This window comes from Diorhabda carinulata, chromosome 3 (genome assembly GCF_026250575.1).
Source record: "Diorhabda carinulata isolate Delta chromosome 3, icDioCari1.1, whole genome shotgun sequence".
Taxonomy (NCBI): Eukaryota; Metazoa; Arthropoda; class Insecta; order Coleoptera; family Chrysomelidae; genus Diorhabda; species Diorhabda carinulata.
The window spans coordinates 15,213,693-15,233,114 of NC_079462.1; the positions used below are offsets into that span (position 1 = coordinate 15,213,693).

The following is a 19,422-nucleotide window of genomic DNA, read 5'->3' on the forward strand; positions in this document are numbered from 1 at the left end:
ATGTGACCGGTGCTGCGAATGGGCTATATGATTCTTCTATTATATTTTTTTCCAATAATTTTGCAATTTGATTCTCAATTTCTTTCTTGTCTTCAATTGTGCAACGATATGGACGTTTACTACAATATTTTTCTGTTAACAGGTTTATGTGTGCTTCATAATCCGTTACCTTTCCTATGTCAAATTTGTCCTTTGCAAATACTGACTTATTTTTTGATATTAATTCATCAATCAATGCCTGTTTTTCAAAGTCTAGATGATTAATACAAATTTGAAAGTCTTTTCCACATATGCCTTCATTGAAATTTATTAAATTATCAGATTTTATTTTTATAGAAATTATATCTGGATCTGTTTCCTTAGAAACTGTTCCACTTCTTTGTATGGGTATTTTCTGACTAATTTCTAAGTTTGCATTTTGAACTAGGTAAAACTCTTTTATACAATCTAGTCCCACTAAGAAGTCATAATCGAAATTTTCCTTGTCTATTACAAAAACATTCTTTTCCACATCAAAAATGGCTATATCTATTGTAATTATGCCATTTGCCTTTTTAACGCCATTAATCATTTTCAAATTAGTATTGTTGTAGTGACTGGTTTCCTTATTATTTATTTTTAACAATCTTGAATTTATCAATGAGACATTAGAGCCTGAGTCATAGATCCCAAAAACTTCAACATTCTTATTGAGTACTAATTTGACTTTGATCAATGGCGGCACTATTAGTTTTTTTGATCTTCACACTGCAATTCACATTCCAATTCTGAATTGTTAACGAGCTTTATTTGCTTTTTATCCTTTTCTGTATCTGATTTTGTTCTAAACCAACAGGAATCTTCTGAATGATAGCGTGCACCCTTTTTTAATTTTTCACAAATACTACATTTTTCTTTTACTTGCTTGGTATCGTCTTTTTTTTAATATTTTTTTTCTTTGCAACCAAATGTTCTAATTTTCCAAGTCCACTAAACAAGTCTTTAGTGTGTAAAATTTCTTCCTTGTTGATTCGATCAGTTATAAAATCTGGTAAGCCGGCGGCAATTATATCAATAAGTGTCCCTTCATCTATTGTTTTTCTTACTTCTAGTAAAAGTTTTTCTTTTTTAACTGCATATTCTAATAAAGATCCATATTGATATTTGAACGATAAAGCATACTTGCTAGTAGTCCAACCTTTATTTGCATAAGTCTGTATAAAGCTCGATTTCCATTGTAACCACTCGGAATGTAAGGTAAGTTTGATTATCATGGAAGAATACCAATCAGTGCACGATTTTTCAAGAAATAATCTAAAGATTTCAATTCTTTCTTCGTCTTTTAATATATTGAACCTTTCACATTCTTTTTCAAATACTTCCATCCACTGATTTGCATTTGAATTCTTTCCATCAAATTTTTCAATTACAAACTTGTCAGCTAGCTTCTTTATGCTTTGTTTTTCTTTTTTCTCCTGGTTTTCTATTAATTTCTCTAAAATTTTGGCTATAGGATCTTCTGAACACGTTTTGCTTACGACAGTCAATTGTTCTTTGGTAGTTTCCTCTAGAAATTGGTTCTGAAAAATCATATTGCCATCCTCATCAACATATGTTTTTAATATATCCTCTGTTGTTTTTATCCAAACACTTCTAGTTTGATGTCTTTTTTTTAATGTATTTTTCACTGTGACAAAGGTTTTCGAAGATTGAATATATGTGTGCTGTGAAATAGCTTGGAATTCTTCAGGAATAAGGAAATATTTTTCATCTTCAGTCACAATTGCGGTTATGGCGATATAGTTTGACTTCCGTCTGTTGTTGGTTTCACTTGAAAAGTAAACTTCAACTTTTCCATTTTGTTGACAATAAATGTCGTTTTATAAGACAATTTCCAATATATCTGTGGTTTTGGTGACACAGTCAATCAAACACAATTGTGTTTCTCTGTAAGAAAAGCGATTTATTGTTATTAACATGTAAACTAAAAATTACATGAAACAAAAGTATGCACCTATTTAGTACTAAACAAATATTTCATACCTGTAAGAAAAGAAACGACATTTAATGTTATTATTAACAATGTCTGTTCCAAAATCACAAATTAAAATAAACTTAAAAATGAAATTGTTTTCCAGCACACAATCACACAACCCGACATTCGAGGTTATGCCCTGCTTCCCATCGATGACAGTGACAGATCATCTGTCACAAACGGACTTTATGTGACGTACGGCAAAATAACACGCAAAAGAAAATTATATTTTTCTTTACATATGTATAGTTATATACAGAGGTCGGCATAAGTTAGGCAAAATATTTCTAAAATGATCTCGTCCTCGTCCAAAATCAATTTTCTCACGGAAATTTCCAGATAACTGTGGCCCGTCACGTGACTTTCAAAAATATCTGCCCATACACACATCCCGGGCGGGTTTAATTCTTAATTCTCAACGTCATCGTTATTTTTTTCTATATGTTTCGTTAGTTATTACAGATATTTATCGTTAAGAACGCGACGCGTCGTCAACAGAGCCCGTTTTTAAGAATTTAAGAAACGCGAACACGTTTCGTTGTAATTGACAGCGTTGCCTGACTTATGAGCGTTGCTTGACTTATACCGATTTCTGTAGAAGGGATTTTACGTTCTTGTAACAAAAATTTAATATTTTCCTTACAGACTACAATAAAAGTGTACGCTAGATGCCTCCGACCCGATATCGAATATAAAACTCTAAGTATAACTTTCCAAACGACTTGTAAAGAAGTTGTCGGAACCCTGTTGGGTAAATACAAGATGAAACACAGAGATCCGAAACTTTTTTACCTTTCAATGGAAGTGACCGTTAGAAAGGCGGGCGTGAAGACGCATCTGGCGTTGGACGAGGAAGCTCGACCGGCAGTTTTGCAAAGCTGTCACCCGAAAGGTGATTCCAAGTAAGTTAATCCCGTTTTCCACATATTTTTCGTTGTTTTCACGACATTTCCGTTATATTTGAAGATTTTCTTTACAAACTCGACGTGGCGGTCTGGTAAAGATCTACGATTCGGCTCTAAATAACAATTCTCAATACAAAAGTCTTTTAATAAGCGCAAGAACAACGGCAGATGAAGTCATATCGTTGTTACTGAATTGTAGTAATAGTAAAGAACGCGTTGAACAATTTTCCATATACGAGGTGAATACTGATAGAGAACAACAGAGAAAACTACATCCGGACGACAGACCATTGCTAGTTCAACAAACTTGGTTACCAACCCATCAATGTCATTTTCTAATAAGGAGAAATCTCGATTATTTACCTTTATCCAGAAGGAAGGTTAGTTTACGAAATATCCGGTGGAAAACTCACTTTTAACGAGAAATTTTTTTTAATAGATATTTTGGGTATCGGAACCGCCTCTACCAGTTTCGAGAACATTTAGAACTTCGCAACCGATTTCTTTTTCCCAACGAAATGATAACAATTCTTGTAATAATTTATTACCTATGTCGGGGTCTCATCAACCGACTTCTTTCTTAGACGATCGTCAGGACGAAGAAAATGTTAAAAGAAACGAGAAAATTAAACAAAAAGACGCGACGACTGTAGCAAAAAAGAAAACTAACCTAAAAATTTGGAATAGCAGCTCGCTGTTATCGAAAACTGATAACGAACAAACGTACGCCGATTACGAGAATTATTTTTATATATAAAATCGAATTTAAGTAAAAACATTTATAAAAAAGTTTTAACTTATCGATAAACCCTTGTATTAATAAAAAAAATTGATAATTTTCATACCTTTATCTAAAAATCATTACACCCTGTATTAATACTTTATGAAAAAAATCAATTTACATATCCATCCACCCCTATATTATTGAAAGTTTATACAAAAAAAAATATATTTCGATTTACCCCTGTATGTTCTAAAAAAATTAACGATGCACCCTTAATAATTACAAAAAATATCATTTATTTCAAATATCTATCCACCTCTGTAATAAACAAATTTAAAAAAAAATCATAATTTTCACGTACCGACCCACCCTCGTATCATTCGCCAAAATCTATCCACCCTATATTATTAACAGTTTATACAGAACAAATGTTACATATCGATCTACCCCTGTATGTTCTAAAAAAATTAACGATTCTCACACTTCGATGCACCCTGTATTAATAATTAGGAAAATATCATTTATTTCACATATCTATCCACCCTTGTAATAAAGAAATTTAAAAAAAATTCATAATTTTCACGTACCGATCTAATCTCGTCTAATTCAACGCCAAAATCGATGCACTCTGTATTAATAATTCGTTGCGAATACATTCATTCTACATATCTATCCATCCCTGTATTATTGACAGTTTATACGTAAAATGGAATAATGTTACATATCGATCAACCCTATATTAATGATTATTAAAAATATCATTTATTTTACATATCTATTGACCCCTTTTCTAAATAAAATTCATAATTTTCACGTACCGATCCACCCCACTCAACGCTTAAATCGATGCACCCTGTATTAATAATTCGTTTCAAAAAAAACATTCACTTTATATATCTATCCACCCCTGTAATAAAAAATTTAAAAAAAATTCATAATTTTTACGTATCGACACACCCTCGTATCATTCAACTCCAAAATTGATCCACCTGTATTAATAATTCGTTACAAAAAAGCCATTTACTTTACATATCTATCCACCCCTCTAATAAGAAATTAACAATCTAAGTACTGACCCACCCTCGTATCATTCACCGCTAAATTCGATTCACCCTGTATTAATAGTTCGTTACGAAAAAACCACTTATTGTACTTAACTATTCACCCCTGTAACAATAAATTTTTTCTAAAAAAATTTATAATTTTCACGTACCAAGCCACCCTCGTATCATTCAACGCTAAAATCGATGCTTCCTGTATTAATAAAGCGTTATGAAAAAACCATTCAATATTAACATCTGTTTATTATTGATGTTTTTCACAGAACATGAATAATTTTTACACTTCAATCAGTCCCTGTATTAATTAACATTTTTGAAAAATATTCGATAATTTCCTAATATCAACCCACCCCCCTATCATAAAAGCTATCAAGGAAAAAATTATCCAAACACATCGATGCGCCCTGTATTAATAATTATTTCTGGAAAATATTGATCGACCCCTGTATTAATTTATTTTAGAAAATCATTTCTTTCCACATATTGTTGATTTATACAGAAAGTGGATAATTTTTATATATTGATTTAAACCCTGTATCTGGCTTCTAAAAAAATTATACTTACTCATCGATGCACCCCTATTTTCTAAAGATGTACATAGAAAAGTGATGATTGCAATTCAAAATATTTATCGTATTAATAAACTTTTAAAAAAAATTAAACATCTTTGTACCCCCGTATTAATAAAGTTTTAAGCATATACAATAAATTATTTCTACTCACATATCCGGTCGTTTATAAATGTTTTTATGTGGAATTGTTTTTTTTTTTGTATATATATATATATATATTTTTTTTGTGTGTCGTCTATTTTTTTTAAATGTGATATGCAGCTTTGGATGCCAAAGAAAATTATTTTACTAAAAAAGGCAACTATCAAATTTTATACTATAAATAATGAAATTCACAAAATTCTTCATTTACCCTCGTAACACAAAATAAACATAATTCACTTTACATGTTTGTTGTTTTCAAGTGTTCCTCGTACTAAATACTTATCTGAACCAGAACCGGCTTTAACGCTTTTGTCTATAAATATCTTTGATATTCGTTACTTAGATGGCATGTTTGTAGTCAAGGTTCCATTTGAAAAAATACAAATTCATTTCTGGTATATCTTTTAAAATGTTTGTGTGTTAAGTTGTGTATCAATGAGTTTTTCTATCGTATACCAAAGAATTCTCTATTTTGTACATAAATTATAATAAAATTGTATTTCCGATGTCTAATAATTGTATATTATTTTAAAATAAAAAAATATATTTATGAAATCTAACCATTATTTCATTTCGTTCCTGTACCTAGCAAATAATCCCTATCAAAAATGGCGTCCGTGGAACTTTAACGACATCTATAGGAATTATTATCAAGCTCCAGAATAACAGTTTACATTCATAATAACGAAATATGTAGAAAAAAATATGCCCCGGGTGAGGATCGAACTCACGACCTTAAGAATATGAAACTTACGCGCTACCGAGGCTTAATTATTTGCAAATAAGTTGAAATCAAGCAACTAAATCATGAATCAATCACAAAAATGTGACTAATGATATTTGAAACTAATCGTCAAGTTGTTTTTTTTAATATTAAGATAGATGCTTTTTAAAATTTACAAGACGAAAATATGAATCAAAATACATTGGAATCTCCAAGAATCAAAACACACTAATCAGGTTAATAAATAGACAATACCTTTAAATGTAGATCGCGAAAGCACGACTATATATATTTGACAGTAAACATCGAACTACAAATAATATTATACCTATCTAAGCTTACAATAAGAAAATATCTAATCCAAATTCAATACTGCTTCTTATAATTGTAAATAAAAAATAATATAAATTCACGTGACGTAATCAGCTAGCAAATCTACATCAATAAAAAAGGTATTTCCAAATTTAGTACGCAAAAACATGACTATTAACAGTAAACATCGAACTATAAAGGTAATATATTTGCAGTATTTCATTAATCATTGACTTATAATGAAAAAATATCTCAATCAAATTCAACGTTACTTACTGGAATTGAAAATATAGATAAATATAAACTCACTTATTACTTAATCAGTTGATTGCGAGAGCATGACTATTGACATCTGACAGTAAACATCAAACAATGAAGATAATTAATCTTTCATTATTTCACCAATCTTAATTTACTATAAGAAAATATCTGATCTAAATTCAATACTAGCTCTAGAAATAGAAAAACAGAACAATATATATTTATTAGTAACAAAGTTATATCAATAGACAATAGGTATCTTCGTATTTAGTTCGCGAAAACATGCCTACTGACATTTGACAGTAAATATCAAACTAAAAAGCTAATTATTTTTTCAATATTCTACCAATCTAAGTTTACAATAAGATTATGTCTAATCCAAATTCAACGCCACCTCTTGGAACTGCAAATACAGAAGAAGATGAACTTACTCTACCTAGAGCTAGTATTAACAAAATGATAAAAGAACTAGTACCTTCTGTCAGAATAGCGAACGAAGCTAGAGAATTAATCTTAAATTGTTGCACTGAATTCATACATTTACTTAGTTCGGAAGCAAATGAAATTTGTAACCAATTACATAAAAAAACTATAAATGCAGAACACGTTCTTATGGGTAAGTTCAAAATTTTGTTCATCTAATTATTGAAAAACGTGAAAAAAAATTATTGTAGCCTTGAATAGACTCGGTTTCTCTGATTATACAGCAGAGGCAGAAGCAGTTTTAAAAGATTGTAAAGCAGTAGCAGCTAAACGTAGACGTCAAAGTACTAGATTAGAAAACTTAGGTATTCCAGAAGAGGAATTATTGAGACAACAACAAGAATTATTTGCCAAAGCTAGACAAGAACAAGCTCAAGCTGATCAACAACAATGGGAACAATTACAAGCTGCAGCTGCCAGACAAGCTTTGCAACAACAACAGCAACAAGGAGGAGAGGATATGGACGATTTTTAGGATAAAAGTAAAAATATTTCTTTATTTTTCGCCTTACTCTAGTTTTATATAAAATAATTTGTATATATTTCGATTAGAAGATTAGATTGATATTAAATTAAGAACTATTCGAAATTAGACGTTTAAAAGGTGAATTTGTTCAAAAATATGGACAATAAGAGTGTTAATTTGGAAAAAATAAATTTATTTTCATATATATTGTTATTTTTTTCAAAATAAATAATAATTATCCACATTTTCGGGTGTTTAATTTGTATTAATACTCCAAAGGTTTGGTTCTCTTCAGTATATTTCATTGTTTTTCTTGAAACTATTGGTAGAGTTTCAAAATTTTCGATATTATTTTATAAAAAATATTTTTTTGAGACGTGGCGAGCATTTTTTAACAAACGGTCTTTAAGTGGGAGGAAAATTCTACCAAAAAACGTGATTTTTGGTAACAACATGAACAAATCGACTTTTTTCATTAGTTTTTTGTTATTTTATGTCGATATAATCATAAATCTTTCGAAAAATCCCTTTTCCATATTCGACAAAACTACCCTGACATATTAAATTCCGGCAGCTATTTGCTTGACCTTCAGATTAGAATTCATTGGTGAAACGAACTTAATTTCACTTTGAGGGATAAAAAACCAAAAAAAAACTCAAAATATCTTTATTTCTTTTCCAAAAATCAACGTAAAGTAGTAAATACAAAAATTACAATGCCCGAAAAATAGTTTTTGAAAGTATCCTCGTAAAATGAACAATATCTAATCAATAATTTCTATTGATTCATCTTTAATCTGTACAATTTCTGTTTTATCATCAGTATCTTTATGTTCCATCTCGGTTATCTTTTGTTGTAGCTTCTCTAATTCCTCTTTGTGTAATTTTTTCATAGTTTCCATTTCTGCTTTTATCCTATCACGTTCTTGGGAAACTTCTTTGCTATTTTTTATAAGTTGTATATTTGTTTCTCTTTCTTTGTTGTAGCAATCGGTTAATTTATCGAGTATTTCGTTGGTTTTTTGAATTTGTGTCTCGTAGTGGGATCTACTGGATTTCCACTGAAACGCGTTTTTATTTTGGAAATAAATTGAAGAAATTTTCAAATTTAAAAAAAAATTGAGGTTTGACCCAATTTTTAACGATCAGTAGTAGTATTGGGACAAATTTTTGGAAATTGCGGATTGTTTTTATTAGTAGAACATAGATTCTCAAAAGTGTAACAAATTTATTGGGAAGTAAATTTGATTTTCATGAAATCGCAGCGAGTGAAATGCAATTTTCATTGATTAGAACGCAGTATTTAAACAGTCATACGTAATTTTCATTGAGTCAAATGCAATTTTAATTTAATGGAACGCAATTTTCAAACAATCATAACTAATTTTTAACGAGTGAACTGCAATTTTCAAACAAAAGAAACAAAATTTTAACGAGTGAAACGGAATTGTAATTTTCATTGAGTTAAGCGTAATTTTCATTGAGTGAAACGCAATTTTCATTGAGTGAAACGCAATTTCCATTGAGTGGAACGCAATTTTCATTTAATGGAACGCAATTTTCAAACAATCATAACTAATTTTTAACGAGTGAAACGCAATTTTCAAACAAAAAAAACAAAATTTTAACAAGTGAAACGGAATTGTAATTTTCATTGAGTGAAGCGTAATTTTCATTGAGTGAAACGCAATTTTCAGCGAGTTAAATGCAATTTTCATTGAGTAGAACGCAATTTTTAAACAATCAACCAATTTTCAGCGAGTGAAACGCAATTTTAATTGAGTGGATCGCAATTTTCATTGAGTGAAACGCAATTGTCATTGAGTGGAACGCAATTTTCATTGAGTGAAATGCAATTTTCAGCGAGTAAAACACAATTTTAGTTGAGTGAAACGCAATTTTCAAACTATCAACCAATTTTAAGCGAGTGAAATGCAATTTTCATTGAGTGAAAATTGAAAAATTTCATAAAAACTTATAACAAGTGCAATTTAACTTTTATTTACTCACCCGATTAAACAACACTTTGTTCAATAAATTCGGCTCCTGAATATTTTTATTAAAAGTCAAAAGTTGTTCCAGCATTTCGTATTTGGCTAAAAAAACACGTTTCAAAAATAAATAAAGAAAAAAATCGATCAAATGAAGAAATCTTTACCATTAATTCTCACGTAAAGTTCTTCGAAATGATCTTTTTCTTTTTTTAAATTTTCGTAACCATTAATCCGCTGTTGGTACTTCACTATAGACTCTTCAGCTATTTTCGTTTGTTTTCCCATTTTCGTTACTTCGTTTTGTTCCAAACTCAACTTTTTCACCATTCTACAATTACATTTAACGACAAAAAACGATTATCAAAGTTTTGAAACTATCTAAAACTGTTAAAAAAATTGTAAAATTATCTAACAGCCCTCGTATTATTCACCATTCCAAAATTACATTTACGATAAAAAATAATTGCAAAATTTGTAAAACTATCTAACGTCCCTCGTATTAACAGCCATTTTAAAATTTCTAATTAAAACAATAATTGCAGCTCTGAAAATCTCAATCATCCCTCGTATAAACGATATAGGACTTACTCCTCTAAATTTTCGATTGTACTTCTTAAATTATTTTCTCTTTTCAATATCTGATTGTGATAAATGAAATTTTGTCTCTGCTTTGTTTCAAAAATTTCCAATTTTCGAGATAATTCCGTTTTTTCGATTTCACTTTTATGCAAATGCTCTTTCATATTTTCTACTTCAGTTACCTAAAGTAGGAAACATTTTCATATATACGTCAATCAAACAAACAAAGTTGAAAAATCGAATCGAACAACTACAAATTCCAGTAAAATAAATATTTATTTTTCACATTATTAATCAAATTACCCTCTAATAGACATAAACGTCATACCATTAAATTATGCTGCATTTGAATGGTATTTAATGAATCGATCTTTTTCAAAAGTTCATCTTCGGTTATACGAAATTTTTTTGTAATAATATTCAAATTAAAATTTTTTTCATCCAATCCTTTAGTAGCAACATCGAGGGCTTTTTTTAATTCTACAATTTCTTCAGTAGCCATCTCTAAATCCGATCTCAACTGCTTTACCTGATCCTAAAAGATGCGTCGAGATAAAATATTATAAGATGAAATTCACTACTTACTCGTTTAACATAAAGTTCAGTTTTAAATTCCCTCAAACACTTCTCCATATCGACAGAATCGAAAGAAACGTCTTCATTTTGGAATTTCTGATTCAAATTTTTTAAATTATTTTCGATGTGAGTTTCCATCTTCACTAAAATATTGAATTCCACTTATATGTCAAAACTTGATTTCCCCAGCCAACTATTCTACTCGTGTATCAAACATGGCGGAATCGGTAAGCTGTGTTGCCAAAACTATCGAGTTAATAAAAGAAAAATTATAATTTGCAAAAATTTATTTTCCAGCCTTCTTATTATAAAATTGAACTATATATATATATATATATATATATATATATATATATATATATATATATATATATATATATATATATATATATATATATATCAATGAAATAATATCGTTTATTTCCGGTCGGAATCGCTTCTCCCAAATCTCATATGTCCGTAATCATCTGAAATGTCTTCGCCATTTTTTCTTCCAAATCTAAGATGACCATAATCATCTGAGCTTTGACGTTTCGGAAATTCCAAAAACTCATCATCATCCACTAAAATAAATTTTTAACAATGAATCGAAGTATTATTAGTTTATATATTCAGTGATAACTTACGAATAAAACCATTTATGAACGGGTCTGCCTTTATTCTGTTGTATCGTGGGTATTTGGAGTATCTATCAATATTGTTATGTCGAGATACACGTCTCTGGTGTACATCTTTATTTGTGGCAGCCGAGGATACGCTGAATTTATGAGAAAATAGTAGATAAACGCTTGTAAGTAAAAAGATAGCTGTACAGAACGATCTTAAAACCATACCTGTCAAATTTTTAGATAAAAAAATCAGTATAATACGTGATTTTTCATAGTTTTATTACACATCACTTACTTTAGCTAAAAGTAATTAACAAATTTTGCTTTAAAATATTCATCAATAGCATCCTTAAACTTTTTTTCGTTCAAACTTTTAATCTAATAACTCTAATAATTAAAAAATTCAAATTAAAACTACTACTGGTTCGTATATTCCATATTTGAAACAATAGAAATAACGATTTAATAAATAAAATAGTTTAAACCTACTAGATTGCCTTAAATACGATAAATTTTTCAACATAGATAAATAATTTTTACTTACCTATCTTTTACAGAGACACCATCGAACTGTGTGATCAACCACATCTCTACTTCTCTTTTATAAGTTAAGCTTAAGAAATAGTTTATATTCAAACGGCGTTTATCCAAAAGAATTTTCGTATTATCTTGCCAATAATAATTTAACGATGTTAAAAACTGTCAAGAAATAAGTTTGAAACGATTTGAAATATTGGAATTTGTTGTAACAGGCCAGTTAACAGTATTTTATTATGAATGTTAATGTTCGAAAAATATTAACATTAACTTGATCAGTTTCCGAACAACATTGAACGTGATCCGGGTTGGTTCTGAACATTTACATCATGATCGTAGTAGATAAATTACAATCTAGAATACCACTTTTATTCGTTTATCTATGAAATTGTATATCTATCATAATTATCACTGATGTTCTATAAATCGATTTTTATTGATATATAAATCAAAATCCGTATTAAAAGTAGAATTTTATGTGTAATGTTTTATTCGTGTTATATCTTTGATAAATCTAGTGATTAAAATTAAATAGTTGTTTTTATTTCGGTTTATTTTAAATGTTCGATTTTCGTTCTGTGTATAGTATTAGCTGGACACGAAATCTAATCAACCATTTTGGTAAGTAATTAATAATTATCAAATTTGTTTAGAAATGTTGTTAATTTAGTTCCAAATTTTATTTATAGTTGGTATAATAAGGTTTGTTATTTTAATACTGGCATCTATTATGTCAACTGTCAATTATTTTATGAAAATATTTTCAATTACTTCATACAAAATCCAATAATTTCAAAAGATTTAGTTGAAATGGTTATTTACATTGAACAGGCCTATTATGGAAAATAGCTTTATCAAATTTCTTTTATATATACATCGGCGCATGCAAAATGAGTAGATGTCAAGAAACCAATTACAAGGGATATTAAAAAAATAATTTTATCTTAAATAATGTTTTATTTATATTTAAAAATTTGTACTAAGTTGTTTCTTTAATTAAACACTGTTCGAATAGAAATTTACTAGACTTGATAATACAAACAAAAAAGAAGGTTTTAGCAAATTTTTAATCCAAAAAAAATCATACCGCATATTTTAACACTACAATTATTTTAAAGCCATATTAAATTTTCTCGTTTCACTATTGGTCTTTTATCATAAGTTCTTAATACCGCTGCTATTATTGGTTTCTTTTGTTCTTCTTGTCTTTTTTGCTTCCTTTGTTTATAACTCTGCAGACTCATTCTTCTCCATAAAGTTTCTCCTTTTTTTTCATTACGTTCTTTCTTCTTTTGATTAGATAGTAATTGATTATCGTCTATGCCGTCAACGTTGTTCGTATTAAATAGAATTTTTATTTTGTTTGTTATTTTTAATGATTTATTTTTGTAATAAAAAATATCGTATCTGCTTTTCAACCACTGCTCCATTTCGAATGTGTATAACTGAATGTAGTTCGTTGAGGATTTTGTACATTTTAACTTAATTAGGATGGTTATTTTAAAGGTTTCACTTGGAAAGTTTTATTATTATATAAATAACGCAGAGCCGTATCCATACACTTTTTGAAAACATTCACAAATAAAACGAAATATTTTGGGAAATCAAGATTCTATTTTTATAAAAATATGTTTGGTTATTTTCAAAATTATATCGTTTAAATGGAATTTTACACTACTATTGATTTAAAAATGAAATTTGATTACCGCATTACCAATAAACCTATTATTTCAATTTGGTTTAATAATAATTAGTTACATAGGTAATTTGAAATTAGGTAATACTGACAATGCGCGACATCTAATGGTCGATAGTAAAAGATTTTTATTTACGTATCATTTTTTGTTTCTCGGTTTCAATCAACCAAAAATTACTTTTAATGCCGATAGATGACGATCGGCACAAAAATTCTGATGTTTAGTAGCGTTTTTATTTAGAAATATCCATATAAATAGAAATCCTATTGCAAAAATTAATCGTCAATAATTCAGTTTAATCTAATATGAGTTGAAAAAAAATTCAAAGAGATGAAGTCATTCGCCATCTATGTACATTCCGATAAACTATGATTTTGTTAATATTGTTTCTGAAAGCCAAAGTGGCGTCATTACTATCTATATTTTATGGAAAACTATAATTAATGATTATTAGGATGCATTATTTTCAATTGCGAATCGAGTCCAAATAATGAAGGAATCTTTACAGAACCGGTTATAGACTTATTAACCACGGAAAAAATCTTTTTTCGTAACTTCGTTTTTACTACAAATAAATAAATATTTTAGCGTTCCTTTTGCATAAAATATCAGATAATTTGTTCTAATTTAAGTGTAACTAGTTTCCACGTCCCATTTAATTTTACTCAAATCCCCCTCTGACCGATTCAGCACTAACCTTTGTTTAAGGAAATAACTATGGAGTGTAGAGAAGGAGGAACATCTCTTATGGACGGTACGTTTAAAATATGGTCTGAATTCTGTAGGGATAATACGTGGCGCTGATTGTACTATGGGATTGAGATCTGAAGTTAAACACTTACTATATCTGAAACTAGCTTCAGATTCTATAAACTAACGAAAACAGAATATTATGTAGGTGGTGAAAAGAATTAAACAACGTTTAAGAATATTAAAAGAATACAAAAAATCATGGTGAAAACTTGTTGTATTTCTGGATGTATAAGTGGTTCTTTAAAAGATCGTGGAATTCGTTCATCTCAAAATATAAAACAAGCAAGTCTCTTTGGAATACCAAAGGTAAGTCATGTTTGAATCTGTTAGAAAGCAAAATTCATTAGAGGAAAATCAATAATTATTTATCCATGTTCCCAAAATATTTGTTGATTAACATTGATTTCTCATTAAATTTGAAAAATAATAAGTAACACAGTGACGTTAATTCAAAATCATTAAATTTATTTTATAGGACGCTACGCTGCTAGCACAATGGTCTTCTATTTTGAACATGACTTTAACGAAACATCATTGTATCTGCGATTATCATTTTAAAGAAGAAGATATTGTGAAATCGCGGAAGATTGATTATTCAGGTGGAATCATCAAAGAATATGAATTGAAACGATGGACCCTATTGCCAAATGCTGTACCAGTTAACCTACAGCCAAGACAATATGATATTGAAGTAAAGTTTTATAGAAAATTTCATTGACTTTCAAAGATATTACAAAATTTGTACTAACTTTAAATGTATACTAAAAGCTATAGCTTTCAGAAAATCAATCAACTATTATATTAGTTGCTAATGAAGTTCAATATTTTATTTTTATGAACCGAAATATTTTTTTTTTATTATTCTATTATTTTTATTGATCTAATTATATCGCTATAATTATTATATTAGTTACGGATAAAATTCAATATTTTATTTTAATCAACCAAAATATTTTTTTTATACTATTTCATTATTGTTACACGATTCTACTTTTTTTTCATATTAGAATATATGTATTATCTAAACCAAATAAATAGCTAAATAATAAAGTTAATTTAACGAGATTCTGTTTTGTTAATCGTTTCATTATTTTAATACTACTAATTTCATTATCACGGTGCATTATTTAAAGCATTACTATACAGTTATTTTCAAATCAGCACGAAAAATTCAAGCGAATACCCTCTATAATCAGCGCCACCTATTTTCCCATCAAAAATCAGCTCACATTTTTTAACCCAGAGATGTTCCTCCTTCTCTACACTCCATAACTCTTTTTGACAGATGACTGAAAAGTTTGAATTTCACTTTGTATTGACAAGTGAATTTAAGCTTAGAATACAATGCACGTCTCAGTTTGTAATTCCATTTGATGCATCGTATCAGTAAGAGCAAATAAGCTGATAATATTTGAATTAAATTAAATAACTTGCGAAAGGGAGTTATTACTATCGTAAATCAAATATGGTGGCTCTAACAGCTGTTCGAATATCTAGAACGATATATGGAAGCGAATTTATTTAACACTGATACAATATCCATTTAATCTTTTATACTAACATTGATTTTGAAATTTAAAAAAAATACATCAAGGTTTGATTACATAAATTTAAATAAACTTATTATTTCATATCGTTTAATTGTTTAGTTGTGTGAGAATTACGAAATAAAGACGTTGCGTGACATCTAGCTGTCAATAGCTCAAGGTAAATAGTTTACAAATAGTTACCTTCAACTTATTACCTGCTCAAATTAAAAGAACGTAAATTACTTTAAACACCGATAGATGTCGTAGACTATGAAATTTTATGTTTGTAGTAGTTTTATATATTAGAAATATAACAAACAAAAAAATAATTAGTTAACGTGTATTTTGATAAGAGAGTTGTTATAAAAAATTTATTTTATTAATATCTTCTGTTTTCTGATTATCATTCAAATGTTTTGTTACCAGTTTTATTTCGTATTTTTTTTGTTTACACTATAATTTTTAGAAAATAAAATTATTATGTTTACATTATAATTTTTAGCAAATAAAATTTTTAAACGGTGTTGCCAGAAGTAGACTAGAAAAATAGATAATTCATAAGTTTTAATAGGAAGATTAATTCTTATACGTCGATACTTGGATTGAAAGGTGGGTGATTACAATAAGGATCCGGTTGATTATCGTCGTATAATTCTGTATTTACACTGGTGGTAGTTGATGAGGGTCTAGTGGTTGTAGTAGTACGAGTGGTTGTAGTCAACCATGGGGTACTGGTAGTAGTAGACGTATCATCGTCCGTTTCGTCATCGAAACTCGTCAAACAAGTCAACATGATATCGGCATTATTACAAGCGTAATCCTCATTTATATAAACGGTATTTTCGACGTCTCTGATTGCTTGGTTGATGATCTGTTTCGGTACTTTGTTAATATTCACCAGGATATCGTTGAAGCTGTTTATAAATTCCGTGTTGTATTCAACGGCCTCTTCAGATATCTTCACGACGCAATCGTAATCGTCTCCGCAGGCTATCAGCGATTGACTTAGAGCGTTCAAAAGAAGAAATTTGTTGTCCATCAAATTTATGTCTTCGCGCACCGTACTGTTACCTATTCTAACGGCGGTAGCTAAAGATAACTGAAAATATTATAATACTGAAAAATAATCATTATGTCCTTCGAGGTGTGCAGCCTTAGTTTTGAGATATGGTAACACCGTCAAATCTGACATTGACTTTTAGATTTATCGAAATCCCATATCCCAATTAAGGCCAATTTTCTGTTTATATAAGTTAAATTAACGACCTAAATAGTTGCAGATAAATGATCAATTTAAAATATTTTACCTCAATTCTTGGTTGGAATGATCCAGGAAGTCCTACAAGGTATTCGATTAGAGTTAAACAAGTTGTTTTAGCCTGTTCTGGGTATTTTGCAGACGTTTTGTCTACTTTATCAGCTAAATGTATAGATAGGTTGTTTGTTCTTGCAACCGAATATGCTAGAAATATGAAAAAGATGACGAAACCACATAATAAATTCTTGAAATAAAGTTCATTTTTATCGATCTGGCAACACGGATAGCACCTATCAGATAGGGCGTAATTTGACATAAAACTCGTCGATTAGTATTTCCAAACCCAATTCTAGAAAAAATGTTTTAGAATAAAAAAATGGACACAAGAAAAATTAATAGCCCTTGTAACAAACGAAAGTTTTTTCTGCGCATGCCACAACTTCCGCCATATTTCGCGAGCACTTTATTTATAAACTTAACAGCAGTGCGTATGTTTATAAAGAAATTAGTAATAAAATAAGTTATAATTAACAATTTTCGGTAAAAATAGTAATAATTAATTCCCCACGATCCAATGGTGAAAACTTTTATACTGACGGGTAAATAAAATCAAAATATAGGTTAAAATCTAAAAAGTGCATTTTACGTTGGCATATGTGGTTAAGGTGTAGTTTCGCTTGCGTTGGTGATTCAATTTACATATCTTTGTCTCGTTACCTTAAGGATTATGTTCCAGTAACAAGTGCTAAATTTACGTGTACAACTGTACACAATTCATGGTTGCCGTTTTTTCATCGATTTCGCACTAAGATTTTAATAAAAATTTTATCGGTTTTTATGAAAATTGTGTCTATAGCTCCCGGTTAAAAGGATTATTGATAAGATTTTACTCATGCTTCATAACATTTTAACATAATGGACGCGCTTGCGCTAATCATATTACAATTATTGTCACCAAAAGAAAGGAGGGAAAACCGTCTTTTATTGAAGATTTTTATTTAAAACTTACCCAAAATGATATCAACGTTTTTGTTGATATTTTCTACTGATTTAAGGATATTACTTTCGGCCAAATTTCTCAACAAAGTCATTTCAGTTTCTGTCGTTTCTATTAAAGTTTGAGTATCTTTACGTAGTGTATCTGTATCGGCATTATGTAGTTCGATAAGTTTTTCTAATACATCTGATGGATGAGACGCCTTAAATCATCATTTAAAACCGTTTTCCAATTAAAACTTCATAAAATCGATTTTATTTTATTATTTTATTGGTAGTTGATTACTTACTTATAAAAATTGGAAACAAAACTTACCGCGATAGTAAAACACAATAATATAATTGTTGGGAAGTTCATTTTTGAATTTTTAATGTTGGATGAATGCGGTTTCATTTGTTTATATACCTACATTATTCAATTTTTATTATCTTATCTGCACTCTCCCAAGAAATCAAGTATTCAATGAAATATAGGGATAAATATATTTCAAGTATTCAATTGTTAATTCCAGATTAGTATTTTTTTTAAATGGCATATTTACCATAACTGTTGAGACTTCACTTATACTTTCTTTTTATAAACGAATAATTTACTCAATAGTTTTTCTCACAAAAATAATAAAATACACAAGAATGTTTTTTTATTCAACCACTTCAGTCCCGTATAATGCATTTTTTCTTTCTTAGTTAGATGCTTCATCTTTTTATAAAATCAAGAATTGTCTTATTGTAAAACATAGAGAAATATAAAATATAGAAGTATATCTATTATAATTATTACTTGAATTCGTATTATATAAAATAATTAATTTATATAAAATGGAAATAAACAGAAAATGCCAGTAAATAATTATTGAATTAGAATTATTCAATCGATTTTTAAGACAAAATTAAATAATCGTAAATCAACATATTAAATGAAATATTCTGTTTTAAATTTTTCTATGGTTTTATTGGGTCTCAAAAGAATATTGAAATTTAAAATAACAATTTTAAGAAAATTAATGAGTTTATTGAAAAAAATGTTTGTCACATATTAAAATACGTTGTTTCGGAATTTATTTCTTACAAATAACATCGTCCAAATATTCACTTAATCAACTCAACGGGCATTCTGCGTGATGGCTTCAATTTCGTGACGGATGCTTGCTGTTAATTGGGCCTTTTAAATTCGATATAACCCCACAAGAAAAGTTTATAGATATAAAATGGGGACTGCGTGGAAGCCA

At 28.9% G+C, this 19,422-nt stretch overlaps 6 protein-coding genes across 9 annotated transcripts in view; 2 read left to right on the forward strand and 4 right to left on the reverse strand.

Annotated features, from left to right (window-relative positions):
* Positions 1-5,977, forward strand: part of LOC130891849 (uncharacterized) — a 29,318-nt gene extending 23,341 nt beyond the window's left edge. For both annotated transcript variants that reach the window (XM_057796884.1, XM_057796885.1), the window contains exons 3-5: positions 2,660-2,916; positions 2,981-3,299; positions 3,359-5,977. In XM_057796884.1, coding sequence (XP_057652867.1) covers positions 2,660-2,916; positions 2,981-3,299; positions 3,359-3,676 — 894 coding nt within the window. In that variant the 3' untranslated portion in view covers positions 3,677-5,977. The remainder of the gene's footprint in view (positions 1-2,659; positions 2,917-2,980; positions 3,300-3,358) is intronic.
* Positions 5,978-7,004: 1,027 nt separating this feature from the next.
* On the forward strand, positions 7,005-7,871 carry LOC130891851 (protein Dr1). Of its 2 annotated transcripts, none has more exons than XM_057796888.1 (2): positions 7,005-7,333; positions 7,425-7,871. In XM_057796888.1, exons 1-2 carry the CDS (start codon positions 7,087-7,089, stop codon positions 7,673-7,675), a joined length of 498 nt encoding a protein of 165 aa, XP_057652871.1. In that variant the 5' UTR covers positions 7,005-7,086; the 3' UTR covers positions 7,676-7,871. The 2 variants fall into 2 exon arrangements, with proteins under 2 accessions (XP_057652871.1, XP_057652870.1); XM_057796887.1 differs by having other exon boundaries at positions 7,013-7,333; positions 7,392-7,871.
* A 559-nt stretch (positions 7,872-8,430) lies between these two features.
* LOC130891532 (putative autophagy-related protein 11) lies at positions 8,431-9,987 on the reverse strand. The gene is made up of 3 exons (XM_057796353.1): positions 9,825-9,987; positions 9,677-9,762; positions 8,431-8,727 (listed from the first exon to the last, which is right to left on the reverse strand). Exons 1-3 carry the CDS (start codon positions 9,985-9,987, stop codon positions 8,431-8,433), a joined length of 546 nt encoding a protein of 181 aa, XP_057652336.1.
* A 509-nt stretch (positions 9,988-10,496) lies between these two features.
* On the reverse strand, positions 10,497-11,034 carry LOC130891853 (uncharacterized). The gene is made up of 2 exons (XM_057796891.1): positions 10,825-11,034; positions 10,497-10,774 (listed from the first exon to the last, which is right to left on the reverse strand). The coding sequence occupies exons 1-2, from the start codon at positions 10,951-10,953 to the stop codon at positions 10,562-10,564; spliced, it is 342 nt and encodes a 113-aa protein (XP_057652874.1). The 5' UTR covers positions 10,954-11,034; the 3' UTR covers positions 10,497-10,561.
* A 198-nt stretch (positions 11,035-11,232) lies between these two features.
* Positions 11,233-12,261, reverse strand: LOC130891852 (uncharacterized). 2 transcript variants are annotated; one of them, XM_057796889.1, is made up of 3 exons: positions 11,968-12,261; positions 11,442-11,648; positions 11,233-11,378 (listed from the first exon to the last, which is right to left on the reverse strand). In XM_057796889.1, the coding sequence occupies exons 2-3, from the start codon at positions 11,644-11,646 to the stop codon at positions 11,233-11,235; spliced, it is 351 nt and encodes a 116-aa protein (XP_057652872.1). In that variant the 5' UTR covers positions 11,647-11,648; positions 11,968-12,261. The 2 variants fall into 2 exon arrangements, with proteins under 2 accessions (XP_057652872.1, XP_057652873.1); XM_057796890.1 differs by lacking the exon at positions 11,968-12,261 and adding an exon at positions 11,719-11,809.
* A 3,653-nt stretch (positions 12,262-15,914) lies between these two features.
* On the reverse strand, positions 15,915-18,585 carry LOC130891850 (uncharacterized). The gene is made up of 4 exons (XM_057796886.1): positions 18,510-18,585; positions 18,207-18,396; positions 17,247-17,401; positions 15,915-17,038 (listed from the first exon to the last, which is right to left on the reverse strand). Exons 1-4 carry the CDS (start codon positions 18,549-18,551, stop codon positions 16,523-16,525), a joined length of 903 nt encoding a protein of 300 aa, XP_057652869.1. The 5' UTR covers positions 18,552-18,585; the 3' UTR covers positions 15,915-16,522.
* Between the last annotated feature and the right edge of the window lie 837 nt (positions 18,586-19,422).